The sequence below is a fragment of the Musca autumnalis genome, unplaced genomic scaffold, assembly GCF_047663935.1.
Source record: "Musca autumnalis isolate F117 unplaced genomic scaffold, ASM4766393v1 scaffold_5, whole genome shotgun sequence".
Taxonomy (NCBI): Eukaryota; Metazoa; Arthropoda; class Insecta; order Diptera; family Muscidae; genus Musca; species Musca autumnalis.
In genome coordinates, this window is record NW_027412088.1 from 31,971,230 (window position 1) to 31,996,289 (window position 25,060).

Sequence of the window (25,060 nt, forward strand, 5' to 3'; positions counted from 1 at the left end):
AAAGTTCGGAAATGTTCGGAAAATTTGTGCGCACGATAAATCTTGAAGGAAGTAACCGATTTGGTTCATACTTTGCAAATCGTGAAATGTCTACCAGACTTAGTCCAATATGGACTCAATCGGTCCACTCCTTCGGGTACCCCCCACACAAAATTTCGGATAAGTTCAGTTTAGGACCTGCTCTCGAATCGCATTGATTTTTGTTTTAACAACTTGTATTCACTGCCCCCCACACGATGGTACAAGTTTCATCAGGGGCAAGTCCATACTTCCTGAGAAAATAGCATAACAGTTGCAAAAAAACCCCTATGACACCGAACGGATCTGCCGATTGGGTCCAAAATACGGTCTTAGTTATATTTTGTCCAAACATAGTTTAAGTTTGAAGATAAGCCATATCGGTCCAGTCCTTCAGGTACTTCCCCCACAAAAGTTAAAAAATTTTCGGAAAAATCGTTCGTACGGTAACTCTTGAAAGGAGTGACCGAATTGGTCTATACTTTACACATCCTAATATATCTACTAGATATATATCAGGTTCAAATATGGACTATATTTGTCCACTCCACCCGGTACCTCCCACACAAAATGTCGGAAAAGTTCAGTTAAGGGCCTGCTCTCGAATCGCTTTGATTTTTGTTTTAGCAACTTGTATTCACTGCCCCCCACACGACGGTACAAGTTTCATCAGGGGCAAGTCCATACTTCCTGAGAAAATAGCCTGAAAGTTGCACAAAACCCCTATTACACCGTGTGAGGTGGTTGAAGCGCAAGATAACTCTCGAACGGATCTGCCGATTCGGTCCAAAATACGGTCTTAGTTATATTTTGTCCAAACATAGTTTAAGTTTGAAGATAAGCCATATCGGTCCAGTACTTCAGGTACTTCCCCCACAAAAGTTAAAAAATGTTCGGAAAAATTGTTCGTACGGTAACTCTTGAAGGGTGTGGCCGAATTGGTCTATACTTTACACATCCTAATATATCTACCAGATATAGATCAGGTTCAAATATGGACTATATTTGTACACTTCATCCGGTACCTCCCACACAAAATTTCGGATAAGTTCATTTTAAGACCTAATATCGAATCACTTTGATTTTTGTTGAAGCAACATGCATTCGCTGCCTCAATTACGATGGTCCAAGGTTTTTTTAGGGGCAATTCCATACTTCTTTAGCAAACAGCCCGAAGAATGTAAAAACCCCCTATGGCACCATATGTTGTGGCTGGAGATCCACTTCCATAACGGTCAATGTCGATCCATTCCTTTTAGTATCTCCTCCGCAAAACTTTTGATCTTTAATCCTAATCAGCATTTTTGTCGGTTCAAACGACCAAATTTTTTAATTCCCCCTAAAGACATACGTATTTTGGGAAAAATTTGTTTCAATATACACAGGCTGAGGGTATATCTCTGATCCTTTTTACTTGTTGTTATATATTTTAAATTTTTTTTAATTTTTATTAATTTGACTTTTATCACTTTTAATTAAATTTTTATTTTATTTTTAATTTTAATTATTTTTTTTTAATATTATTTATTTTCCTTTTTAATATTTAATTAGTTTTTAGATTTAGTTAAAATTTATTTTTTGTTTTACTGATTTTTTAGATATAAAAAATTCAAATATATATAAGAAATTGTATATTTATATTTTGTAATTTTAGTTTTTGTTTATTTTTTAATTTGTACACTTTTTTTATTTATTTGGTTATTTATTTTTTTTATTTTTATTTTTTTTTAATTATTTATTTATTTTATTTATTATTATAATTATTACTTTATTAATTTTTAATTTTAATTATTTGTTAATATTAATTATTTTCCTTTTTAATATTTAATTAGTTTTTAGATTTAGTTAAATTTTATTTTTTGTTTACGGTTTTTGTAGATATAAAAATTTTAAATATATATATAAGAAATTGTATATTTATATTTTGTAATTTTAGTTTTTGTTTATTTTTTAATTTTTACACTTTTTTATTTATTTGTTTATTTTTTTAATTATTTTTTTTTATTTTATTTATTACTATTATTATTATTATTATTATGATTATTATTTTTATTATTATTGTTATTGTTATTATTAATTAATATTATTATTTTTATTACTTTTTAATTTTAAATTATTATTTAATTATTTTCCTAAATTTTTTTTTTAATTGTTTTTAAAGTTAAAAAAATTAAATATAAATAAAAAATGTTATTTTTTACAAAAAAAATGTGTCTGTTTTTCTCCCCAGTTTCTTCGTTAAGTATTAAAAAAAAGAATTAAAAATCACACAAAATTAAATTGAAAGAAAATAAAGAGAGATTTTCAAAATAATAACAAAAAAATAAATTACAGTTTCAGATTTTTTCGCTGTGTGTGTGAAGTCTTCACCATGTAGTCTCAATTCCAGTTTGTCACAGAGATTGGGCACACAAATTGTCGTGGTAGGAGGGCCTTGTATAATTGACACCAAAGTTGCATTTGATCTCGGATATTCCCAATTAGTTGGAGGTTACCTAAAAAAGAGAAATATATTAGTGGAAGTTCTGAAAAAATAAAATGTGAATAGGCGGCTGTGAAATGGACACCTTAAGAGGAGAGAACTAAACACAGAGAAATGATAAGAGGCTTGTTTTAGAACAGTATTATGCCAATGGGGGAATTACTTGGAGGAAAGACTTTTGGAATAGAATTAATTATGACTTTCCAATATTAGGAAAGCAAACTGTTTGTGGGAAGGTTAATACAGTAGAACCTCGATAATTCGTAATCCAAGGGACCGGCAATTTTATACGGATTATCGGGGATTTCGAATTAGCCAGGTGTAAATGCGAAGGAAATTGCTTCAAGGGACCGACAGTTTATACGAATTATCGAGATTTTCGATTTATCGAGGTACGAATTATCGTGATTCTACTGTATAAAGGCACAGTATTGAATGGGAATGTCCTGTTTAAAACCTAATCATCACTTCCGCACCATGATTTATTGCTTCTTTCGAAGACATTTTGCTCTACAAAAGGATTTACAAATGTCCACAGTAGACGTTTTGGAAACAAATGGATCAAAAACAAGCCATTGAATGTAGAAACGTAAACATGTGAAATTGTAGTACGACATAAGAAATAGCCAGCACTGCGCTGGACCTGGACTCAGCATCTAACAAACAGTAAGGAAGGCAAAAAGAATGAGGATATCAAAAATTCGAAATTATTTTTAAATACCAGCTGCTTTGAAGGTTTCAAACAATTGTCTCAAAATCATCCAACAATCCGAAATTATCTAATTAATTCTCTTTCGAGTTGAGCTGTTAGACCTTAGATATACATTGAAAAATTAGGAGTCTACCGAAGTCCCACGCATCCAACCATTACGCTACGTTTCACGGTTGGTTAAGCCGATCTTCAGGCGTATTAGGAAATTATCTTTAAATATCGGTTTTAACTGTCAACTGTTTTAAGTAAAGAATGTTCCCTGCTTTCCAATCATTATTGTATCAAATCTGAGTGCAATGAATCTGAAAAGTATGATCTGAAATATTTGAAAAAAACTTTGCTTCATTCCGCCAAGCTCATGGACCACTTATATCTAGGCTGCCAACCATATCAATAGTTGAGAATGAACACAACCACATGTGCCATTATGGGAAAGCCAGTCGTCAGTCACCTAAAAAATAAAGAGAAATATGTTAGTGGAAGTCCATAGAATAAAATATAGTTAAAAATAAATGATAATTGGAGTAACCTCCTTTGGGGGGAGAAGATAATATAAATTACCCAAGTTCTCTTTACCGAAGAATAAAACTCACAAACAGATGTGTAATGGAAACCAATGCGAGAAATGCGAGTCTTCTACTTTCAAAAACTTTTTTGAAGAGACAATAAAAAATTCTCAAATATCAAAAAGTTTGAGTCCATTCTAAAATTGGATACAAATTAACTGAGCCGATGTAGGAAGACTTTGGTTTGAAGAACAGACCCTGAAAACGACTTACACAGCTACCTTGTGGGAGATTAGTTAGGCACCACTCCAAAAATAAATATTTTTAAATTTTATTTAATTTACATATAATACATAATAAATAGGCTTCGAATTAATTTCCATTACATACCTGATATTTTGTGTTTTATTTTATGTTTTACATTTAAAATATTTATTTAATTTCTTTTGTATTTTGTTGTTTCCTGTTCTATACACATTTATATTACTAGAAAAAATCAGAACAAAAAAAATCTTATTTTATATTATTATTTTTTATATATGTTTCTATATTAATTTTTTTATTTTTTTATAGTAAAATATTACTTACAAATGTGGTTTTTTTCTATGATATATATATATTTTTTTTTATTTTTTGTTTTAAACATTGTTTATAATTGCATAAATGTATGTGTTTGTGATACTAACATTTACATTATAAGAAATAAAATAAATTTTCTTTTGCAAAACGAATTTGTGCTGCATTTTGTTTTTGTATTTTTTTTTATGACAAAAATGAAATGAAAATACTTATTTATTATTTTGCTAATTTTTATTAATTTTGTATTTTCTATTTATAAAATTAAAACTAAATTTGTGTTATTAATGTATTTGAACATCTATTTTTTTTCTATATTTTAATTAAGGAAATAAATTTAAAAATATTTTTGTTTTTCAAAAATAAAATTTTTATGAAAACATATTTTATTAAAAAAATAACATTTTATTAAGCTAAATGTTTTATTGAAATCAATTTATTTTTAATATTTAAAATACGAATTTAAAAAATAATTCTCAAAAAGAAAATTTTAATAAAAGATATTAAAAAGGCAAATCATGAAAACGAAAAAGAAAAATTTAAATAAAAATGTTCTTAATGTTTTAAAAGGACTATTTAATAAAAAATATTTTCAAATCTATTTTCCCACAAGAAATTATTTTTTTAAATATATTTTTTTAAGAACAAAAAATTTATTTAAATAAATTTGTCAAAAAAAAAGATAATAATAAATTATTTTAGAAACATTTTTAAAGAATTTTTTTTAAGAAATTACGGACAAATTTTCAATAATTAACATTTCATTAATTTCTCGTTGGAGTTGGGCTGAAAGATCGAATATTTTTTTTTTTTTTTGCATATGAAAAAAAGGAAACATTTTTGGTGAGCAATTTTTTTTGGAATATTTTAAAAGGTTATTTTACTGAAATTGCTTGTACAACATATAATTAAGAAAAAAAAATATAAAAATATTTAATAAAATAAAAAACTTCTCTACAAGTGGTGTCGTAAGACATGCCGTTAGGACTCGGCAATAAAAAGTAGGTCCCATATCATTGAGCCAATATGAATCGGCGTGCACTCATTGATATGAGAGAAGTCTCCGTTGTCCCATCTGGGATGTTTGTGGAACAATTATTATATAATTATTTAATAAAATTAATTTTTTATAAAATTCTATTTTGACAAAATATTAGATATTTTTTAGTAAAATTTTCTTTTTGAGAATTTTTTAATTAGCCTTTTTTTTAAAAAAAAGTATATCATAATAAAATTTAATTTTTAAAAAGTTTGTTTTTTTATGAAAATTTAATTTTTGAAAATAAAATGTGTTTTCATAAAAAAAAATTTATATTATTTTTTTATATTATTTTTTATTTTATTTTTTATTTTTTTAATAAAATGTTTTTTAATATATTTTTTAAATACATTTATACATTTTTTACAAAATAGTTTTGTTTTGTGAAAATGCTTTGCTCCAAAAGTAAGTCAAATAAAAAAATGAAAGCCTCATTTTTGAAAATAAAAGAATTGATTTAATCTTGAACAACAAAAAGTGCTGACAATACTAAAATCAAAAAACCAAAGAAAAAACGATTTTTTAATATAATTTTAAAAACTTTAAGTTAAATTGCAATTTTAAGGAAGACAACCAAAAATAAATTAAAATAATTTTTCTTTAATGTATAAATGTTAAAGGAAATTGTTGTAAAATGTTTTATGATTTTTGCTTATAAGAAATATTTATATATGTATATGTGTATGCGTAAGGGGGAGTAAAGATAATTTTATAAATTACTCTACTTTGTTTTGTTTTTTGTTTATTAAAAGAAAAAATTCTTAAAGCTGCTGCTGCTGATATTGCAATTTTTCTTCTAACGAAAAAAAAAGTAAAAATAAAAAATATAATTTTAAATTGCATATTTTTTTTTAATTGTTAAAAATCTCATATAATTAATGGTATCTTATAAAATAATACTCATATATACAGGGTAAGCCAAAATGAGGACAAAAAACCAATGAAATGTGAGCTTAACCCAACATTTTCAGTTTTATCCACTCATTTTGGCAACACCCTGTATATATGTACATATTTATATATTTGCACATTGTTTAATTTGTTATTGTTGTGAAGAACCAGGGGCAGGGGAGTTGGAAGGAAATCCATTTGAATATTAGTTTTTCTTTAATATTTGCAAATGGTGTTGTGGGGATAAATGGACATTTCTGTGCTAATGCAACTTCCTTCCCATAAATAACTATCCAAGTTTCTTAATTATATTAAATTCTATTAACTAAATAAACAAACTTAATTAAAACTAATAACAACACAAATATATGAATTATGAAAAAAATATATATTACTAATAAAAATATAACAAAAATGAAAAATGTTTAAACTAAAGCTAAATAAAACTAAGTTTAAAAAAAAAATAAAAAAAAAAAAATGAAATCCTATTTTGAGTTTAAGACAATCGCCAAATTGCTATGAAATTTGAGGAGGAGGCAGATTATTTTGGAATATTTCTTTCAATAATTTTTTTTTAATTTGAAAATTACTTTTTAGTTTTAAAAAATAATTTATCTTAAAATACATTATTGAAATTAAATAATAAATGTTTAAAATTAAAAATTAATTTATATATTTATATATATATATATATATATATATATATATATATATATATTATTTTTAAGAAAAGGAAATAATTTTTAACACAAAAAAACTTAAAGGAAAAAATTAGGAAAATTTGTTAAAGAAAAAAATTAAAAACAACCTGTTTGTTTTAATTACAAAAATATTTTTTAATTTAATTTTGTATTTACAAAATATTAGTTTTTAATTCAAAATAACAAAAAAAAATATTTTGGAATATTTCTTTAAATAAAAAATATTTATATTTTTTAATTCAAAAAAATATTTTTTAGTTTTAAAAAATAATTAACTTTAAAATACTTTATTGAAATTACATAATAAATGTTTAAAATAAAAAATTAATTTTCTAAAATTAAAAAATATATATATTATTCTAAGAAAAGGTAATAATTTTTAACACAAAAAAACTAAGAAAAAAATTAAAAAATATTTTTTAAAGAAAAAAATTGAAAACAATCTATTTGTTTTAATTACAAAAATATTTTTAATTTTATTTTGTAGTTACAAAATATTAGTTTTTAATTCAAATTAAAAATATTTCTTAATTAAAAAAATTATATTTACAATTTTGTTTTAAATCACAAAAAAATATTTTTTTAAATTTACCAAATTATTTTCTAATTTAAAAAATATTTTATATTAAAATACATTTTTTTTACGAGCTTGAGGTCTTTTTTAAAGTTAATAATAATAAAAATAATAATTATTTATAATAATATTAATAATAATTATTATTATTTATAATTATAATTATTATTATTATAATTATATTAAATTTAAATAAATTTTTTAAATTAAAAAATTATTTATTAAAAAGAAATTTATAATTAAAAGTAAAATATTTTTAATTAAGAACGGATTATTTTTTTTTTAAATTAAAGAAAAATAATTTTATATTTTAAAATATTATATTATTATTATTATCTATATAATTTGTTTTTATTTTTCAAAAAAATAGTTATTTAATTTTTTTCTTAAAAATGTTTTTATTTATTTTTTTAATTTTAAAAATAAAATTGTTTCATTTTTTATTTTAAACATTTTAAAATTATTTATTTTTTTTTTAATTAAGTAATAATAATTTTTTTGAAAAAATATTTTTTTTTTAATTTTAAAAAATATTAATTTAAAAAAATTAACAAAATATTTTTTAAATTAAAAACATTTTTTTAATTTTTTTTTGTTATAAATTAAAAAATATATATTTTTCGTTAATTTAGAAAAATTATTTATTAAAAAGGAATTTTTAATTAAAAGAAAAATATTTTTAATTAAGAACGGATTATTTTTTTTTTTTTTTTTTAATTAAAGAAAAATAATTTTTATTTTAAAAAAAATTAATCTACATTTAAATATTTATTGTTAAATTTAAAAAAAGACCTCATGCTAGTAAAACGCTTATTTTACTTTAAAAATTGTATTTTAAGATGAAAATATTTTTTAAAATTAGAAAATAGTTTTGTAAAATAATTTTTTTTTTGTGAATTAAAGAATATTGTAAAGTTAAAGTATTTTTTTTATTTAAGAAATTTGAATTTTCAATTAAAAACTAATATTTTTAAATTAATATTATTTTTTTTTTTAATTTTAAAAATAAAATTGTTTAATTTTTAATTTTAAACATTTTAAAAGGTAAAGGAAAGGTAAATTTATTTTTTTATGTAAAAATATTTTTTAATTTTTAATAAATTAAATATTTTAAAAGTATTTGTTTGTTTTTATTTTTTAAAAAAATAGTTATTTAATTTTTTCCTTAAAAATGTTTTGTTTTTTTAATTTTAAAAATAAAATTGTTTAATTTTTTATTTTAAACATTTTAAATTATTTTTTTAATTAAGAAATAATTTTTTGAAAGGTAAAAATATTTTTTTAATTTAAAACATATTAATTTAAAAAAAATTAAATTGAAAAATAATTTTTTAAATTAAAAACATTTTTAATTTAAACTTTTTTGTTATAAATTAAAAAAAAATATTTTTCTTTAATATAAAAAATTATATATTAAAAAGGAATTTTTAATTAAATGTAAAATATTTTTAATTAAGAACCGATTATTTTTTTAAATTAAAGAAAATTAATTAAAAAAATATATTTTTTTTAATATTAGAAAATATTTTTGTAAAATTTATTTTTTTGTGAATTAAAGAATATTGTAAAGTTAAAGTATTTTTTCTTTTAATTAAGAAATTTGAATTTTAATTAAAAACTAATATTTTTAAATTTTAAAATATTTTTTGTTTTTATTTATTTATTTAATTTTTTCCTTAAAAATGGTTTTTTATTTTTTAATTTTAAAAATAAATTTCTTTAATTTTTTATTGTAAACATTTTGAAATTATTTTTCTTTTTTTAATTAAGGAAAAATTTTTTTGAAACGTAAAAATATTTTTTTAATTTTAAAAATATTTTTTTTGTTTGTTTTGTTTTTGGTTGAAGTTTCAATCTCATTTGATTGTTTTTAAGTCTGGAGTGTTACCCCCAATGGCTTAAACTTCATCATTACTCTATCTCTGTAATAGAGAGTAATGATGAAGTTTAAGCCATTGGGGGTAACACTCCAGACTTAAAAACAATCAAATATTTTTTTTAACTTCCAGAATTTTTTTTTAGTTTCAGAAAATAATTTTTTAATTTTCAAAATTTATTATTTCATTTCAAAAATGTAATTTAAATGTTTTTTTAAAGAAAAACATTTATATTTTTATATTTAAAAAAAATATATATTTTTTTAATTTAAAAATATTGATTAAATTTTTTTTTTTAATTTTAAAAATAAAATTGTTTAAATTTTAATTAATTTCTCGTTAGAGACGAGCTTACTGACCAAGATGCTTTTTGAAAAACATTTTAAAATTATTTTTTTTTTTAATTAAGAAATAATTTTTTGAAAGGTAAAAATATTTTTTTAATGTAAAAATATTTTTTTTTTTTAAAAATATTTTTAATTATTTTTTTATCTTCCAGAAAAATTTTTTTTAGTTTCAGAAAATAATTTTTTAATTTTCAAAATTTATTATTTCATTTCAAATATGTAATTTATTAATTTTTTAAAGAAAAACATTTATATTTTATAAAAATATATTTTTTAAATTTAAAAATATTGTTTTAAAAAAAATCTTGTAAAAGCCGTCCTTCAAAATTTTCATAGCAATACGGTTGGGTGGTATTTATCCCTAAACCAGGTATCAGCATTCACTTTACTCGCGAGCAAGCAAAGAGACTTTCTCCATTCATACAATTCAAACCATTGAAAAACCATGCACTCACACAATGACACCCCCTAAAGTATGCAATACAAAAAAATGATGCCGATACCTGTCTGTCCTAAACACAAAAACAAACCGACATAACGAAGTCCCGGTCCACACTAGAGTGAATTTAATTAAAAAATTTCATGAAATTAGGTGTTCTTAGGTCGAATTCCCCGCTACAGCAATTTCATGATTTTACTCTACTATGGAACTCGATCTAGAGACGCATAATTTCATGTCAAAATTTCAGTGAAATTACTATAGTGTGGCGCGGGACAAATCGATTTTCTGTGTGAAATTTCTAAACATTGAATGTATTTGTACCATGTCTTATTAGAGAAAGAGAGAGAGAAGAAGAGAAAATATCAGAGGTATTTTGATTTTTTGAGCGCCTAAAAGTATGCATCACAACTCATAAATGAGTGCAGTACATTTCTGAGAATATGTATACAAAATCCCGAGAAAAATCTCAGAAAGAATGTAGAGAGAATTGCGGTGAAATATGAAAGATTGAGGGCAATGTTTCCCTCTAATGCGCCTAAAAGTATGCATCGCATCTTATTGGTGAATGTAATATATTATAAGGAAAATATTTAAACATTTTTCAATTGGACCGGGCCTTTATCTTGGAACTGGATCAAATTTTTGAAGTCATTCCTTTATCGTGTTATTTAGCCATGATTTAAGTTGGCCATCGTATGCATTTTAGAGCCTTTGGGACACTATCTCAAGAAGTATTTTAGATGTTGCATAGCCTGAGGATCGAAACCGAATGCCACAAAAAGCTCTCGAAAAGGGTAACCGATCGAAACCGAATGCCACAAAACCTGTCGAAAAGGGTAACCGATTTGATCTGAACATTGTACTTCTTAATATCGGCCCACTCTCTTTGATTTCTTCTCAAACATATGAATATAAAGTCCACAGTGACACTTATATTCTCTTCCTCAGCATAACCACCACAATATTATATGCAATGTCGAAATCTCTCCACTCTTTCAAAAACTTTAAGACCGATTGAAAAAATAAAAATCAAATTGCGACTGAAAAAAATCTATAAAACAATAAATAGAAATAAAAATAGAACATTCCTACTCACGTGCTTGCATGCAAGAAATTTAGATTTTTTACGCTTTCGAAAAAAATACAATTTTCTCAAACTCGCGTGTCATTATTTTCTTCCTTGCTTTCTCCTCCTCCTCCTACTCAATTCAACACCACACAGTTAAAAACTCCATAAATGTTCCTCCATCTTTTACTTTCGAACTTCGCCACGAAGTTTGTGGAAAACAAGATCAAGTCATTAATTTCTTCATTGCATTCTCCTCCTCCTCCTGCTGCTCCTCCTTCACCACCGTACACAGTCAAAACCTTCTTCTGAATTATCCCCTTTAAATCTTCCTTCCCCGCTTACTTTCCAATTGCGGTTTATCAGGATGATGTTTGCGCACATGGACACCCAGGTTGCCACGTTGCTTGGCCTTATACGAACAATACGGGCATGGATGACATGGTTCCTTACCACCACATTCAACATTTTCATGACGTCTCAGTGTCGATTTCCAACGATATTTCTTACCACAGTGGCGGCAAACATATTTCGATTCATCACCACGATCTTCACTGGGTCCCAACGAGGAGTCACTTAACGACAACTCATATGTTGTTGCTCCCGTTGTGGTGTGATCCAATTCACTTAAATGTGATTCCTGTTTCATGGGACGTGCTGTCAGAATGGTATAGCTTTTTGTTATTGTTGGCTGGTCGCCGTGCACGGTAATGGTATCGGGTAAAATGGCCTCGACACTGGTGGTGTTATCATCTTGCTCCTGTAAATGCAATTGTTGATGATGCACCACCGTGTGGGTGGTACCACCTCCGGCCTGTTGTACTATATGATGTTGTTGCTGCTGCTGTTGTTGATGGTGTCCTGCACTTTGTACCGTCTGTATATGATGTACCTGGCCACCATGCTGCAACTGTTGATGTGTGGGATGTGTTTGTATTTGATGATGTTGTTGGGTACCATCTGCCTCAATGGTGGTAATTTGCGCCGTCGTACCAACGGCTGTGCTTTGCATATGTTCAGTGATTTCTGTGGGAGCAAAACCAATACCAATCTTAGTACCATCCGGCAATTCAATGTCATCGATTTCAGCATATTTCACCAAATCACTAATGATTGCCGCCGATGTTTGCGGGTTGTTGAGATCAATTTCACTGATTTCATATTTCGTACCATCGGTAATCTCATGGGTTTGATGGTGGTGATGGGCCTCATGGGCCTGTACAATTTGTACATTACCACCCGTGGTGGGGGTAATGATTTTACCGCGGGAATATTTTATTCTTGAAACAATGGGTTTTTGTTCGGTAATTTGGACATTCCTTAGACCCATCAGGTTAATGGTTTGTGTTGTGGGTGATGTGGTGACAATACTTTGTACTTGGGGATGTTGTTGTAGCTGATGATGATGTTGCTGCTGTTGGGGTTGATGGATGATGATTTCTTGATGTTCTGCTGCTTGATGATGATGTTGCTGCTGCTGGTGGTGGTGTTGTTGGTGGTGATGTTGTTGCTGCAGCTGTTGCTGATGATGTTGAATTTGTGGTTGTTGTATCTGTTGGGTTTGTATTATGGTTGCAGCATGCGGATGATGTGTAGAAATTGTTGTAGATGCAGGTATAATTTTCTTCAAATTAATGAGCTCTAGAAATAGAGAGAGAAAAAGAGAGAGAGAGAGAAAAGGAGAGATGGAGTGTTAGTAACAAATTTAATGGAAATTTGCATTTTTTCTTTCAAAGGCACCTAAAGGTATGCTCCATGTGAATTGAAATGTCAGGCCTATGGAAGTTGTTCTCATGAGAAGAGGACTTTGAGCAAAAAACACTCTCCGAAGGTCTTCTAAAGAATGAAGGGCTTCCATTTTAAGGGAAGGAGACTTTGCGTTTTAAGGAAAGGAGACTTTTCCTTTTATGGGAAGAATAACTTCCCTTTAAAGGAAGTATAACTTCCCTTTAATAGAAGGAGACCTTCGCTTTTAAGGGAAGCATACCTTCCCTTTTAAGGGGAGGAGACTTTCCCATTTAAGGGAAAGGAAATGAGACCTTTCATTTTAAGGAAAGGAGACCTTTCCTCTTAAGAAAGGAGACCTTTCCTTTTAAGGAAAGGAGACCTTTCCTCTTCAGGAGGAGGAGACTTTCCCATTTAAGAGAAGAATACCTTCCATTTAAAGGAAGCAGACCTTCCTTTTAAGGAAAGGAGACCTTTCCTTTTAGGGGAAGGATACCTTCCCCTAAAAGAGGAGGAGACTTTCCCATTTAAGGGGAGTAAACCTTTCCTTTTAAGGGAAGAATACCTTCCATTTAAAGGAAGCAGACCTTCCTTTTAAGGGAAGGGAAGGAGACATTTACTCTTAATGGAAGGAGACCTTCCCTTTTAAAGGAAGGAAAGGAGACATTTCCTCTTAAGGGAAGAATACCTTCCCTTTTAAGAAAAGGAGACCTTTTCTTTTAAGGGAAGGAGACCTTCCCTTTTAAAGAAGGAAAAGAAACATTTCCTTTTAAGCGAAGCAGGCCTTCCCCTTTGCAATCCCACGACAGTGGGTTCTTTCGTACCGGATTGGCCCGAAACCATAGAGTTTCGGCCAGCGGCTGCCAACCCAGCATCAAACCTATGCTTCTACGTAGGTTTCATGCTGCTACAACAACAACAACACCCCCTTTAAGGAAAGGAGACCTTGCTTTTTAAGGAAAGTAGACCTTCCCTTTTAAAGAGACATTTCCTCTTAAGGGAAGGAGACCATCCCTTTTAGCGGAAGAACGCCTTCCTTTTTAAGGGAAGGAGACCTTTCCTTTTAAGGGAAGAATACCTTTTTTTAAGGGAAGAATGCCTTATTTAGAGGAAGGAGACCTTCCCTTTTAGGGAAAGAAGACCTTCCCTTTTAAGGGAAGGAGAACCTCCCTTTCGAGGGAGGGAGACCTTATCTTTTAAGGGAAGGAGAAGAATACCTTCCTTTTTAAAGGAAGGAGACCTTCCCTTTTAAAGAAGGAAAAGAAACATTTCCTTTTAAGCGAAGCAGGCCTTTCCCTTTGCAATCCCACGACAGTGGGTGCCAACCCAGCATCAAACCTATGCTTCTACGTAGGTTTCATGCTGCTACAACAACAACAACATCCCCTTTAAGGAAAGGAGACCTTGCTTTTTAAGGAAAGCAGACCTTCCCTTTTAAATAGGCATTTCCTCTTATGGGAAGGAGACCATCCCTTTTAGGGGAAGAACACCTTCCTTTTTAAGGGAATGATAACTTTCCTCTTAAGGGAATAATACCTTTTTTAAGGGAAGAATGCCTTCCCTTTAGAGAAAGGAGACCTTCCCTTTTAAGGAAAGAAGACCTTTTCTTTTAAGGGAAGGAGACCTTTCTTTCAAGGGAAAGAAGACCTTTTCTTTTAAGGGAATGAGACCTTCCATTTTAAAGGAAGAACACCTCCCCTTTTAAGGGAGGGAGACCTTCCCTTTTAATGGAGCTTTCTATGGGAAGAGGTTCCTCTGTAGGTCGTCAAAGGAAGACGGTCTTTATTAGCAGAAAATCATGTAGACAGAAAAAACTTTCTGAAGGGACGAAGAGAACCTAAGGGTCTTTCATCCGAAGAATACCTTCTAAAGAAAAGAAGTACTTCTAAGGGTAGAAGACCTTGCAAAGGGGAGAAGGCCTTTAAAAGAGGAGAAACCCGTCTAAAGAAATTTTAGATAAGGTAGACTTTCTAAAGGTATTCTATGAAAAGAAGACGTTTTAAGGGTCTTATAAAGGGGAGAATACCTTCTAAGGATAGAGGACATTCAAAAAGAAAGAAACCCTTCTAAAGATCTTGTTGGGTCCTGGCCCCCGCTTACAGCCGTTGTCTACTTATTTTCTATTATAATTATTTTTTTTTTTTCTTAAATTAAATCTTTTTTTGTATAAATTAAAAAATTTCCCCACTTACCGCATTCCGAGGATGGTAGCTTAATTGATGGACTTGTTGTAAGGGTGGTAAATGTGGGCTTAACATCGGGTATTTCTTGGATCTCGGTAATTTGTGGTGATGAGTGATGCTGTTGTTGTTGCTGATGAGACGATGATGACTGGCTGCTAACATGGCCGCTGGTTGCAGCAGCCACAGCTGCCGCTGCCACTTGATCCTCATCTTGGGACGATAGTTTGGCCGTTGTAATATTACCCAATTTCTTGACATGCAGTACAAAACCATCTTTATTTTGGGTAATGACAATGTCATTACTCTCCAGCAGGCAATCATCTAATTCAAAATCATCGGGGCTAATGTCGGTTTGTTCGGACTTGTCTTGTTTGGCTAAAGGGAGGAAAGAGATGCGAATATATTAGTAAGAGAAAAAAGAGAGTTTTCAATTTTTACAATACCACAAGAAGAAGAGTAACAAACAAACGTTAATTTTTTACTATTTTTTTTAAAGATATAAAGACGAATTTTAAGAAAATTTTTGTTTTTTTTTTGTAGGGTTAAAATAATAGTAAAGAAATGTTGGTACCATAAACCCCTTAAAACTAAAATGTTAGTCTCTTATTAAAACTAATTTTAAAGAAAATACTTTTTGGCTTACACGGTTTTTTACATAAATAACTACACAAGGGTTTTTTGTTGTTGTTTTTATATTTTTAAATTTTACAAATTTATTTATTTTCTTTTTAAAGTATTTTTTTAATTACTAAAATTATTACTAAGACAATATTTTTATTTTTTTTTTAATAATTATTATTGTTGTTTTAATTTTGCTTTCCAAAAACAAATAGAGTAAACTATGTTCTTACTGTTTACAATCAATATTAATTTAATTAATTATTTTTTAATTCACATAATGCTAACAACATTACATACATACATGGCTGGCTTACCTGTTGTTTGTTATGTGTTTTGTTGTATTTGGATTTCTAAGGAATGTTGTTTTTAATAATTTGAAAACAAAATATTTATATCAAAAGAAAACTATTAAAGATTTTCAAACCTGAGATCAAAAAATAAGGACAGTGTGTGGCATATCGATTTGGTTACATTTTGTTTTCCGTTTTAAAACAAAAAAATTTAAAAAATCATCTTTGAAATCTTTGAAATATTTACAAAAATTATTAAAAAATTATAAAGTTTAAACTCCTAGGTTGTTGTTGTTGTTGTTTTACATAGTCTTTAGATGTCATTTTTAAAATTCAACTTGACTAACCTAACAAAAGAAATTGAAATAAAATGTTAGCATTTCATTGCTCAGGGAAAATAAAAACAAAACAAAAAATTGAGAAGTGAGAAGAAGACCTTCCAAAGGTGCATTTAAAGGTATTTACTTGTTTTCGATCCTTTCTATGGAAGTTTTTTTATATAATCCTTTTACGGGTAGAAGACCTTCTACAAGTATCCTAAAGGCTGAAATATTTTTATGGGTAATGAACCATCTAAAGTTATAAATTTTTGAAGCCCTTATATGGTAAGTGAACGGATCTTCTATGGAGAGAAGACCTTCTAATACCCTTATATGGGAAGAAGACCTTTTAAGGATCTTCAAAATGCGAGAAGATCTTCTAAAAGAAGGAAGGAAAGAAAGAAAGAAGACCTTCACCTTTTAGTGTAAGAACACCCATTGAAGCATGAATGTAACAAAAAAAAAAAAAAAACAACAAAAAAATAATAATTCGGAATTCGAATTGAGTTTCGCCATAATTCGTCTCAAGGGAAGAGGTAGGGATCTTTTATGGAGAGAAGGCTTTCTAAAGGCCCTACAATGGTCTTTCAAATGCGTTCTACGGCAAAAAATACCTTCTTTGGAAAGAATACCTTCTAAAAATATGCAATGAGGGAAAACAAGGGAAGAGGAAGAGATGTTTTATGGAGAAAAGACCCCTCAATGGACTTTCAAAGGACCTTCTAAAGGCGTTCTATGGCAAAAATACCTTCAAAAGCCTTCTTTGGAAAGAAAACCTTTTAAAAATCTCCAATGGGGAAAAACAAGGGAAGAGGAAGGGGTCTTCTATGGTGAGAAGTTCTTCGAAAGGCCCTCCTATGAAAAAAAACACCATCTAAGGGTCTTTTAAAAGACCTTCAAAAGTCTCCTTTACAAAGAAAGTCTTATACAAATCTCCAATGAGAAAAAAACAAGGGAAGAGGAAGGGGTCTTCTATGGCGAGTCTTTCAAAGGACCTTCTAAAGGCGTTCCAGTGTGGAAAAACAAGGGAAGAGGAAGGGGTCTTTTATGGTGAGTTCTTCTAAAGGGCCTCCAATGGAAAAAACACCATCTAAGGGTCTTTAAAAGACCTTCAAAAGTCTTCTTTACAAAGAAAGCCTTCTTCAAATCTCCAATGAGAAAAACACAAGGGAAGAGGAAGGGGTCTTCTATGGCGAGAAGACCTTGTAAAGGCGCTCCAATGGTAAAAGTCGTCTTCTAAGGGTCTTTCAAAGGACCTTCTAAAGCCGATCTTCGGCAAAAAGACCTTCAAAAGTCTTCTTTGGAAAGAAAACCTTTTAAAAATCTCCAATGGGGAAAAACAAGGGAAGCGAAAGGGGGTCTTCTATGGTGAGAAGTTCTTCTAAAGGCCCACCAATGGAAAAAACACCTTCTAATGGTCTTTTAAAAGACCTTATAAAGACCCTCAAAAGTCTTCTTTACAAAGAAAGCTTTCTACAAATGAGGGAAGAGGAAGGGGTCTTCTATGACGAGAAGACCTTCTAGAGGCCCTCCAATGGTAAAAATCGTCTTCTAAGGGTCTTTCAAATGACCTTCTGCAGGCGTTCTATAGCAAAGAAGACCTTCAAAAGCCTTCTTTGAAAAAAAGAACCTTTTAATAATCTCCACTGGGGAAAAACAAGGGAAGAGGAAGGGGTCTTCTATGGTGAGAAGTTCTTCTAAAGGTCCTCCATTGGAAAAAAACCACCATCTAAGGGTCTTTTAAAAGACCTTCAAAAGTCTTCTTTACAAAGAAAGCCTTCTACAAATCTCCAACGAGAAAAAAACTAGGGATGAAGAAGGGACCTTCTATGGCGAGAAGACCTTTTAAAGGCCCTCCAATGGTAAAAATCGTCCTCTAAGGGTCTTTCAAAGGACCTTTTACAGGCGTTCTACGGCAAAAAGACCTTCAAAAGTCTTCTTTGGAAAGAAAACCTTTTAAAAATCTCCAATGGGGAAAAACAAGGGAAGAGGAAGGGGTCTTCTATGGTGAGAAGTTCTTCTAAAGGCCCTCCAATGAAAAAAACACCATCTAAGGGTCTTTTAAAAGAACTTGAAAAGTCTTCTTTACAAAGAAAGGCTTCTACAAATCTCCAATGAGAAAAAACAAGGGAAGAGGAAGGGGTCTTTTATGGCGAGAAGACCTTCTGAAGGCCCTACAATGGTCTTTCAAATGCGTTCTACGGAAAAAATACCTTCAAAAGCCTTCTTTGGAAAGAATAACTTTTAAAATTTTCAATGGGGAAAAACAAGGGAAGAGGAAGGGGTCTTTTATGGAGAGAAGACCCCCCAATGGTCTTTCAAAGTACTTTCTAAAGGCGTTCTACGGCAAAGAAGACCTTCAAAAGGCTTTTTTTTGGAAAGAAAACCTTCTAAAAATCTCCAATGACCCCCCAATGATTTTTCAAAGGACCTTCTAAAGGCGTTCTACGGCAAAAAGACCTTCAAAAGTCTTCTTTGGAAAGAAAACCTAATAAAAATCTCCAGTGGGAAAAAACAAGGGAAGAGGAAGGGGTCTTCTATGGTGAGAAGTTCTTCTAAAGGCACTCCAATGGAAAAAAACACCATCTAAGGGTCTTTTAAAAGACCTTATAAAGACAAATCTCCAATGAGAAAAAAAAACAAGGGAAGAGGAAGGGGTCTTGTATGTCGAGAAGACTTTCTAAAGGCACTCCAATGGTAAAAATCGTCTTCTAAGGGTCTTTCAAAGGACTTTCTAAAGGCGTTCTACGGCAAGGAAGACCTTTAAAAGTCTACTTTGGAAAGAAAACCTTCTAAAAATCTCCAATGGGGGAAAAACAAGAGAAGAGGAAGGAGTCTTTTATGGAGAGAAGACCTTCAAAAGGCATTCTACGGTTAAAATACCTTCAAGTCTTCTTTGGAAAGAAACCCTACTAAAAATCTGCAATGGGGAAAAACATGGGAAGAGAAAGGAGTCTTCTATGGAGAGAAGAACTTCTAAAGGCCCTAAAATGGTCTTTCAAAGGACCTTCTAAAGGCGTTCTACTGCAAATAGACCTTCAAAAGTCTTCTTTAAAATGAAAACCTTCTAAAAGCCCTCCAAAAACAAGGGAAGGGGGAGGAGTCTTTAATGGAGCGAAGACCTTCTAAAGGCCCTCCAATGGAAACACTTTCTAACACCTAAAGCCGTTATTCCTTCTAAAAATGTTCTATGGCAAGAAGACCCATTGAAATATGCATGAAAAAAAAATAAAATGGACCCCGATAGTAGTTCGATAGAATTGATTTTCAAGCAATCTATTTTGAATTTGAAAGGAAATTTATTCAAAACTATGCCCCGCTTTACATTAGGCCATTTTACTTGCGGCAATTGTCCGTTTCTGGGTGAGAGAGGGTGTTGAGAGGCAAAGGGTTACCATATACCTCACCTCTCTCTCCATCAAACTGACAATTGCCGCAAGGAAAATTGCCTAATATAAATATGGACTAATTTTTCATACAAAAACTTTCAATTTTCATTATTGTGAAAATCCGAACCTAACCTCAAAAAAACTTTTCGATTGGATTTTTACAAATTTAGATAACAGTGATATCAAACACTGAAATCTAGACTTGAATTTTGCGATACAGAAAATTTTGCTTGATATTCATTTTTAAGCTGATTGTATAGAAAATCTCAGTTCTAACATCTAGTTCTAACCTCAAAAAAAAAAAAAAATGAACGAAAGAATTCTGATATCACTGAAATATTAACATAAATTTTAAAGAAAATGTATTAAAAACAAAATCTTCTTCTTTATTCAAAACTATTTTTTTCATATAAAAAGTTTTGATTTCCATTATTGTGAAAATCCAAACCTAACCTCAAAAAACTGTTCGATTGGAATTTTTTTACAAAATTGAGATAACAGTGATATCAAGCACTAAAATCTAAAAATGAATTTTGTGATACAGAAAATTTCGCTTGATATTAATTTTTAAGCTGATTGTATGGAAAACCTTAACCTAACCTCAAAAAAAAAAATTAACGAAAGAATTCTGATATCACTGAAATATAAAATTGAAATTAAAATAAAAATTCTTAAAAACAAATCTTCTATGCATTTCTCTCAATAATAATCATATTTATCCTGATTGTAAAGAAAGATCTTAACCTAACCTCAAAAAACAAAAAAACTTGCGATTTGTAGTTCCTTAAAAATGAGAGAAAGACTTTTGGATTCACTGAAATCTAAACTTGAATTGAAAAGAAAATTTCTTCAAAGCAATTTTTGACACAGAAAATTTGGCTCGGTATTCATTTCTACCCGAATTGTGAAGAAAAACTTAACCTAACCTCAAAAAGCATTTGATTTGTATTTTCTATAACTATAAAAAGAATCCTGATATCACTGAAATCTGGCCAAACACTTTTTTACGATACAGAAAATTTAGTTCGAGAAATATTTTTTTTACAATGATTGCGAAGAAAATCTTTACTTAACCTTAAAAAAATCGTTCGATTTTTTGTTTTCTATAAAATGAGGAAAAGAGTCGTGATATCACGGAAATCTAAACTTGAATTAAAAAGAAAAAATACACAGAAAATTTCTCTCGGTATTTATTTTTGCCCTGATTGTGAAGAAGACTTTAACCTAACCTCAAAAAACCAGTTCAATTTGTATTTTCTATAAAATAAGCGAAAGAATTCTGATTTCCTGAAATCTAATAATAAAATGTCGTCAAAACAATTTGTCTATACAGAAAATGTCACTCAATAATATTTATTGTTACCCTGATTGTGCAGAAAATCTTATCCTAACCTCAAAAAACTTTCGTTTTGTTTTTTTTTTTTTTATAAAAAATCATTCAAATATAATCACTGAAATCTAACTTGAATTGAACAGAAAATTCCTTCAAAATAATTTTCGATACAGAGAATTTATCTCGATAATCATTTATAACCTGATTGTGAGGAAATCTTTACCTAACCTAAAAAATTTCGATTTGTATTTCCCATAAAATGAAAAAATCTTTATCGCTGAAATCAAAACTTGAATTAAAAAGAAAATTTCATCAAAACAAATGTTCTTTACATTTCATTCAATAATATTCACATTTACCCTGATAATCTTAACCTAACCTCAAAAAAAAAACTTTTAATTTTCTATAAAATCAGGAAAAGAATTCTGATATCATTGAAATCTAAACTATATAAGGAACAAATAAAAGATATACATTAGGAAATTTAAAAGAATACAAGTTACAAAACACATAGTAATGGCCTATTTCACTAAAACGTTTCGAACTCAAACTCGTTACCAAACTCCTGTAATTGTAGAAAATTTTTGTTTGATTGAAAACACAAATGGAGTAAATATTTTTCAAAAATAGACGTTTGATAGTAGCTCGAACGAGTTTTAGTTCTAATCGTCTTAGTGAAATAGGCCATAACTTCTTAAAATTGGAACATTTTGGGATCCATATCTGAGAAAATATTGGCTTCTTCTAACAAACAAAAATTTGTAATATTATAGTCATGATCACTAGGACATGATCCGAGAAGTGGCCTTTAACAGGATTAAAGCGCAAAAGTGTTGAATTTTTGTGAAGGACGGGCAAATTGTCTGAAACGGATTTCGTCCAAACATACATGGGGTATAAATTGAAATGTTTTTTAATTAAAAATAGATTTCTCGAATTACAAATGATGAAATGTTAAAATTTACAACTGAAATGTTTTGAATAACATTTGAAAAAAGTGTGTAGGTTCCCGCAAAAACAAAAAAATCCTAGCTGTTCATCTGCCTAATCATCCTTCCTTCCCTTTAAGTCTTATTTTTAACATTATAAAATTCGGGATGTTGTGTCCGAACATGAACATTAAGACTATGTTTGTAGCGGGTCAAATATTCACAATAGGGACATTTTTCCTGTGGCAAAATGCCACACTCAAAGCGCAAGTGGCGCGATAGATTCTTTTTATAGGTATAGGCTTTTTCACAGCGTGGACAAATGTGTGGGGTATTCAAATCGTTGTCAATCGTTGCAATACCAGCTCCACCAGTTGTTCTAAAACTATTGTTTAATATATTCCCTGATGATGGTGATAAAGTCAATGCGGATGAACTTGGTGATCCTCTGCTTAAGATGCGCGGTTTCAAACGTTGTTGTTTCTGTTTGATTTCTTCCAGGGCAATTTTGTTCAGTGATGTTACCGATTTGACCGATATTGTCCAGTAGTTTTCTAAGGAAGGGGTTGAAAGGGAGAAAAAGAAGAAGAGAAAAGAAATAGGTTAATTGGAGTGTTTTTTGTTTTGCTTTTTATTTATTTGTTAATATAAAATTATATACAAAAAAAAAACAAAAGAAATAAAAAAATATATTTTGAAGAAGAAAATAAAAATAAATTATAAAATAATAGAAATGAAACAAAACTATAAAAAAACAATACAAACAAATCTGCTACTATAAAATATGAAAAATATTTCAGTCACTATTATTTGTTAAATATTTATAACATTCTTTTAAAGAAATAAAAAAATATACATTTAAAAGAAATTGGAAATATTTTTAAACTTTCTTTAATTTTTTTATTATTATTTATTTATACAACATAAATTTAACCACATTTTAGCCGATAGCCTTAGATGCTAGTGCTATTTTTTACATAATTTTATTGTAATTTTTTATTATAATAAATATTTGAAGTAAATAAATACAAATTATTTTTTATTTTAATAAAAAATAAAAAATATTAAAAAAAATTAGACATTTAATTTGGAACTAGAATTTTGTTTTTAATTGTTTGTCTTTTTTATTTTTTTATTATTTTTATTCTAATATAAATTAAAAAAATATTAAAGAAATGTTAAAAAAATAGAAATTTTTCAAAAAATAAAAAATGAAAAAAATTTAAAAAGTTAAAGAAAATTTAAAAAAAAAATTGAACATTTTTTTAACACTTTTTATTACTATTTAAAAATAAAATAAAATTGTTGAAATGGAAAACATTTTTAAAGAATTAAAAGAAAAATAAGATTTTTTTAAAACAAATTAGAATGTTTTTAACTTTTTCAACACTTCTTTAATTTTTTTATTTTAATAAAAAGTAAAACATATTAAAGAAATATTTAAAAAATTAGAATTTTTTCAAAATTGAAATTAAACAAATTTTAAAGAAATTAGATTTTTTTAAGATTTATTTAATTTTTGTATTATTTTTTATTTTACTATAAATTAGAAAATAGTAATGAAATATTTAAAAAATTTTTCAATACTGAAAAAAATTTAAAAATGAGTTTAATTTATTTGAATTTTTGAATTGAATTTTTTTAAAGAATTCTTTAATTTTTGTATTATTTTTTATTTTAATATAAATTAAAAAATATTAATGAAATATTTAAAAAAATTAGAAATCTTTCAAAATTGGAAAAAAAAATCAAAAATGTGTTTAATTTATTTAAAAAAAAATGAAAAAAAGAAAAAATTTAAAAAGTTAAAGAAAATTTTAAAAGATTTTGAAAAATTTTATTAACATTTTCCATTACTTTTTTATTTTAATATTTTTGTTCAAAATTGAAATTGAAAGAATTGACAATTAATGTTTTTTTCATCACTATTATTTGGTAAAAAAAATTATAAAAATAATTTTTTTTAAAATGGAAACCATTTTCAAGGAATTAAAAGAAAAATAAGATTCTTTAAATGAAATTAGAATGTTTTTTTAACTTTTTCAACACTTCTTTAATTTTTTTATTTTAATAAAAATTAAAAAAAAATTATGAAAATGTTTAAAAAATCAGAAACTTTTCAAATTTGAAATTAAAAAAGTGAAACATTAAGAAATTTTTAAAGAAATTAAAATTCTAATTTCTAATTTGTAAGATTTCTTTAATTTTTGTGTTATTTTTTATTAACATTTTTATTACTTTTTTATTTTAATAATTTTTTTTTTCAAAATTGAAAAAAGTGACAATTAATTTTTTTTCATCACTATTTTTTAAAATTGAAAACATTTTTAAAGAGTTAAAAAAAAAATAGAATTTTTTTAAAAGAAATTAGAATGTCTTTTTAACTTTTTCAACACTTTTTTTAATTTTTTTTATTTTAATAAAAATTAAAAAATAAGGAAATATTTAATAAATTAGAAATTTTTCAAATTGAAATTACTATTTTTTTTTACTTCAAAAAAAAAATGTATTTTTAAAATTAAAAATATTAGAAAAATAAAAATATGAAAAAATTTAACTATTTGGCAAATATTGAATTAAATTAAAATATAGAAAAATATTTAAAATAATAAAATTATACAAAAAAAAAAAAAATACAATTAAATGCATACTTCACAAGTTACATAAAAATTGAAAATAATGTTTTTTATAAAAATAATTATTTAAATTATTTTTGATAAAAATAATTATTTACATTATTTTTAAACTCAAACTTCTAATTAACACACTAATAGCAAAGCAAGTAAATAAATTTTAATTTATTTCAGAATGAATAGATTTGAAATGAAATTCTAAAGACAAAAAACTAATTGAAGCAAAAAGCTTAGCTTAGCTAAATAATAATGTCAATGTAGATGGTGAGAGCAGCGAGCGTATGAAAAGAGTTTGCGTATACAAATCAAAGCAAAATTTTGTTCGTTTCTAAAACCTAATTCCTATACTGGTTTCGCGAATTAATTTCTTAATTCTTAATTTTTTCTTCAAAAAATGTTAATTTCA

At 27.7% G+C, this 25,060-nt stretch overlaps 2 protein-coding genes across 8 annotated transcripts in view; both read right to left on the minus strand.

Moving 5' to 3' along the window:
• Positions 1-2,602, minus strand: part of LOC141405512 (longitudinals lacking protein, isoforms J/P/Q/S/Z-like) — a 30,979-nt gene extending 28,377 nt beyond the window's left edge. For both annotated transcript variants that reach the window (XR_012413214.1, XM_073989915.1), the window contains exon 1: positions 2,351-2,602. The gene's annotated coding sequence lies outside the window, so the exon portion shown is untranslated. The remainder of the gene's footprint in view (positions 1-2,350) is intronic.
• LOC141405511 (longitudinals lacking protein, isoforms F/I/K/T-like) overlaps positions 1-25,060 on the minus strand; it is a 496,088-nt gene that overhangs the window by 208,616 nt on the left and 262,412 nt on the right. For 3 of the 6 annotated variants that reach the window (XM_073989908.1, XM_073989910.1, XM_073989909.1), the window contains 2 exons: positions 15,149-15,514; positions 10,023-12,872 (listed from right to left, as the gene is read on the minus strand). The exons of the other annotated variants lie outside the window; for them this stretch is intronic. In XM_073989908.1, the coding sequence (XP_073846009.1) occupies positions 11,554-12,872; positions 15,149-15,514 (1,685 nt within the window). In that variant the 3' untranslated portion in view covers positions 10,023-11,553. Of the gene's footprint in view, positions 1-10,022; positions 12,873-15,148; positions 15,515-25,060 lie in introns of those variants that run through there. 6 annotated transcript variants of the gene reach the window in all.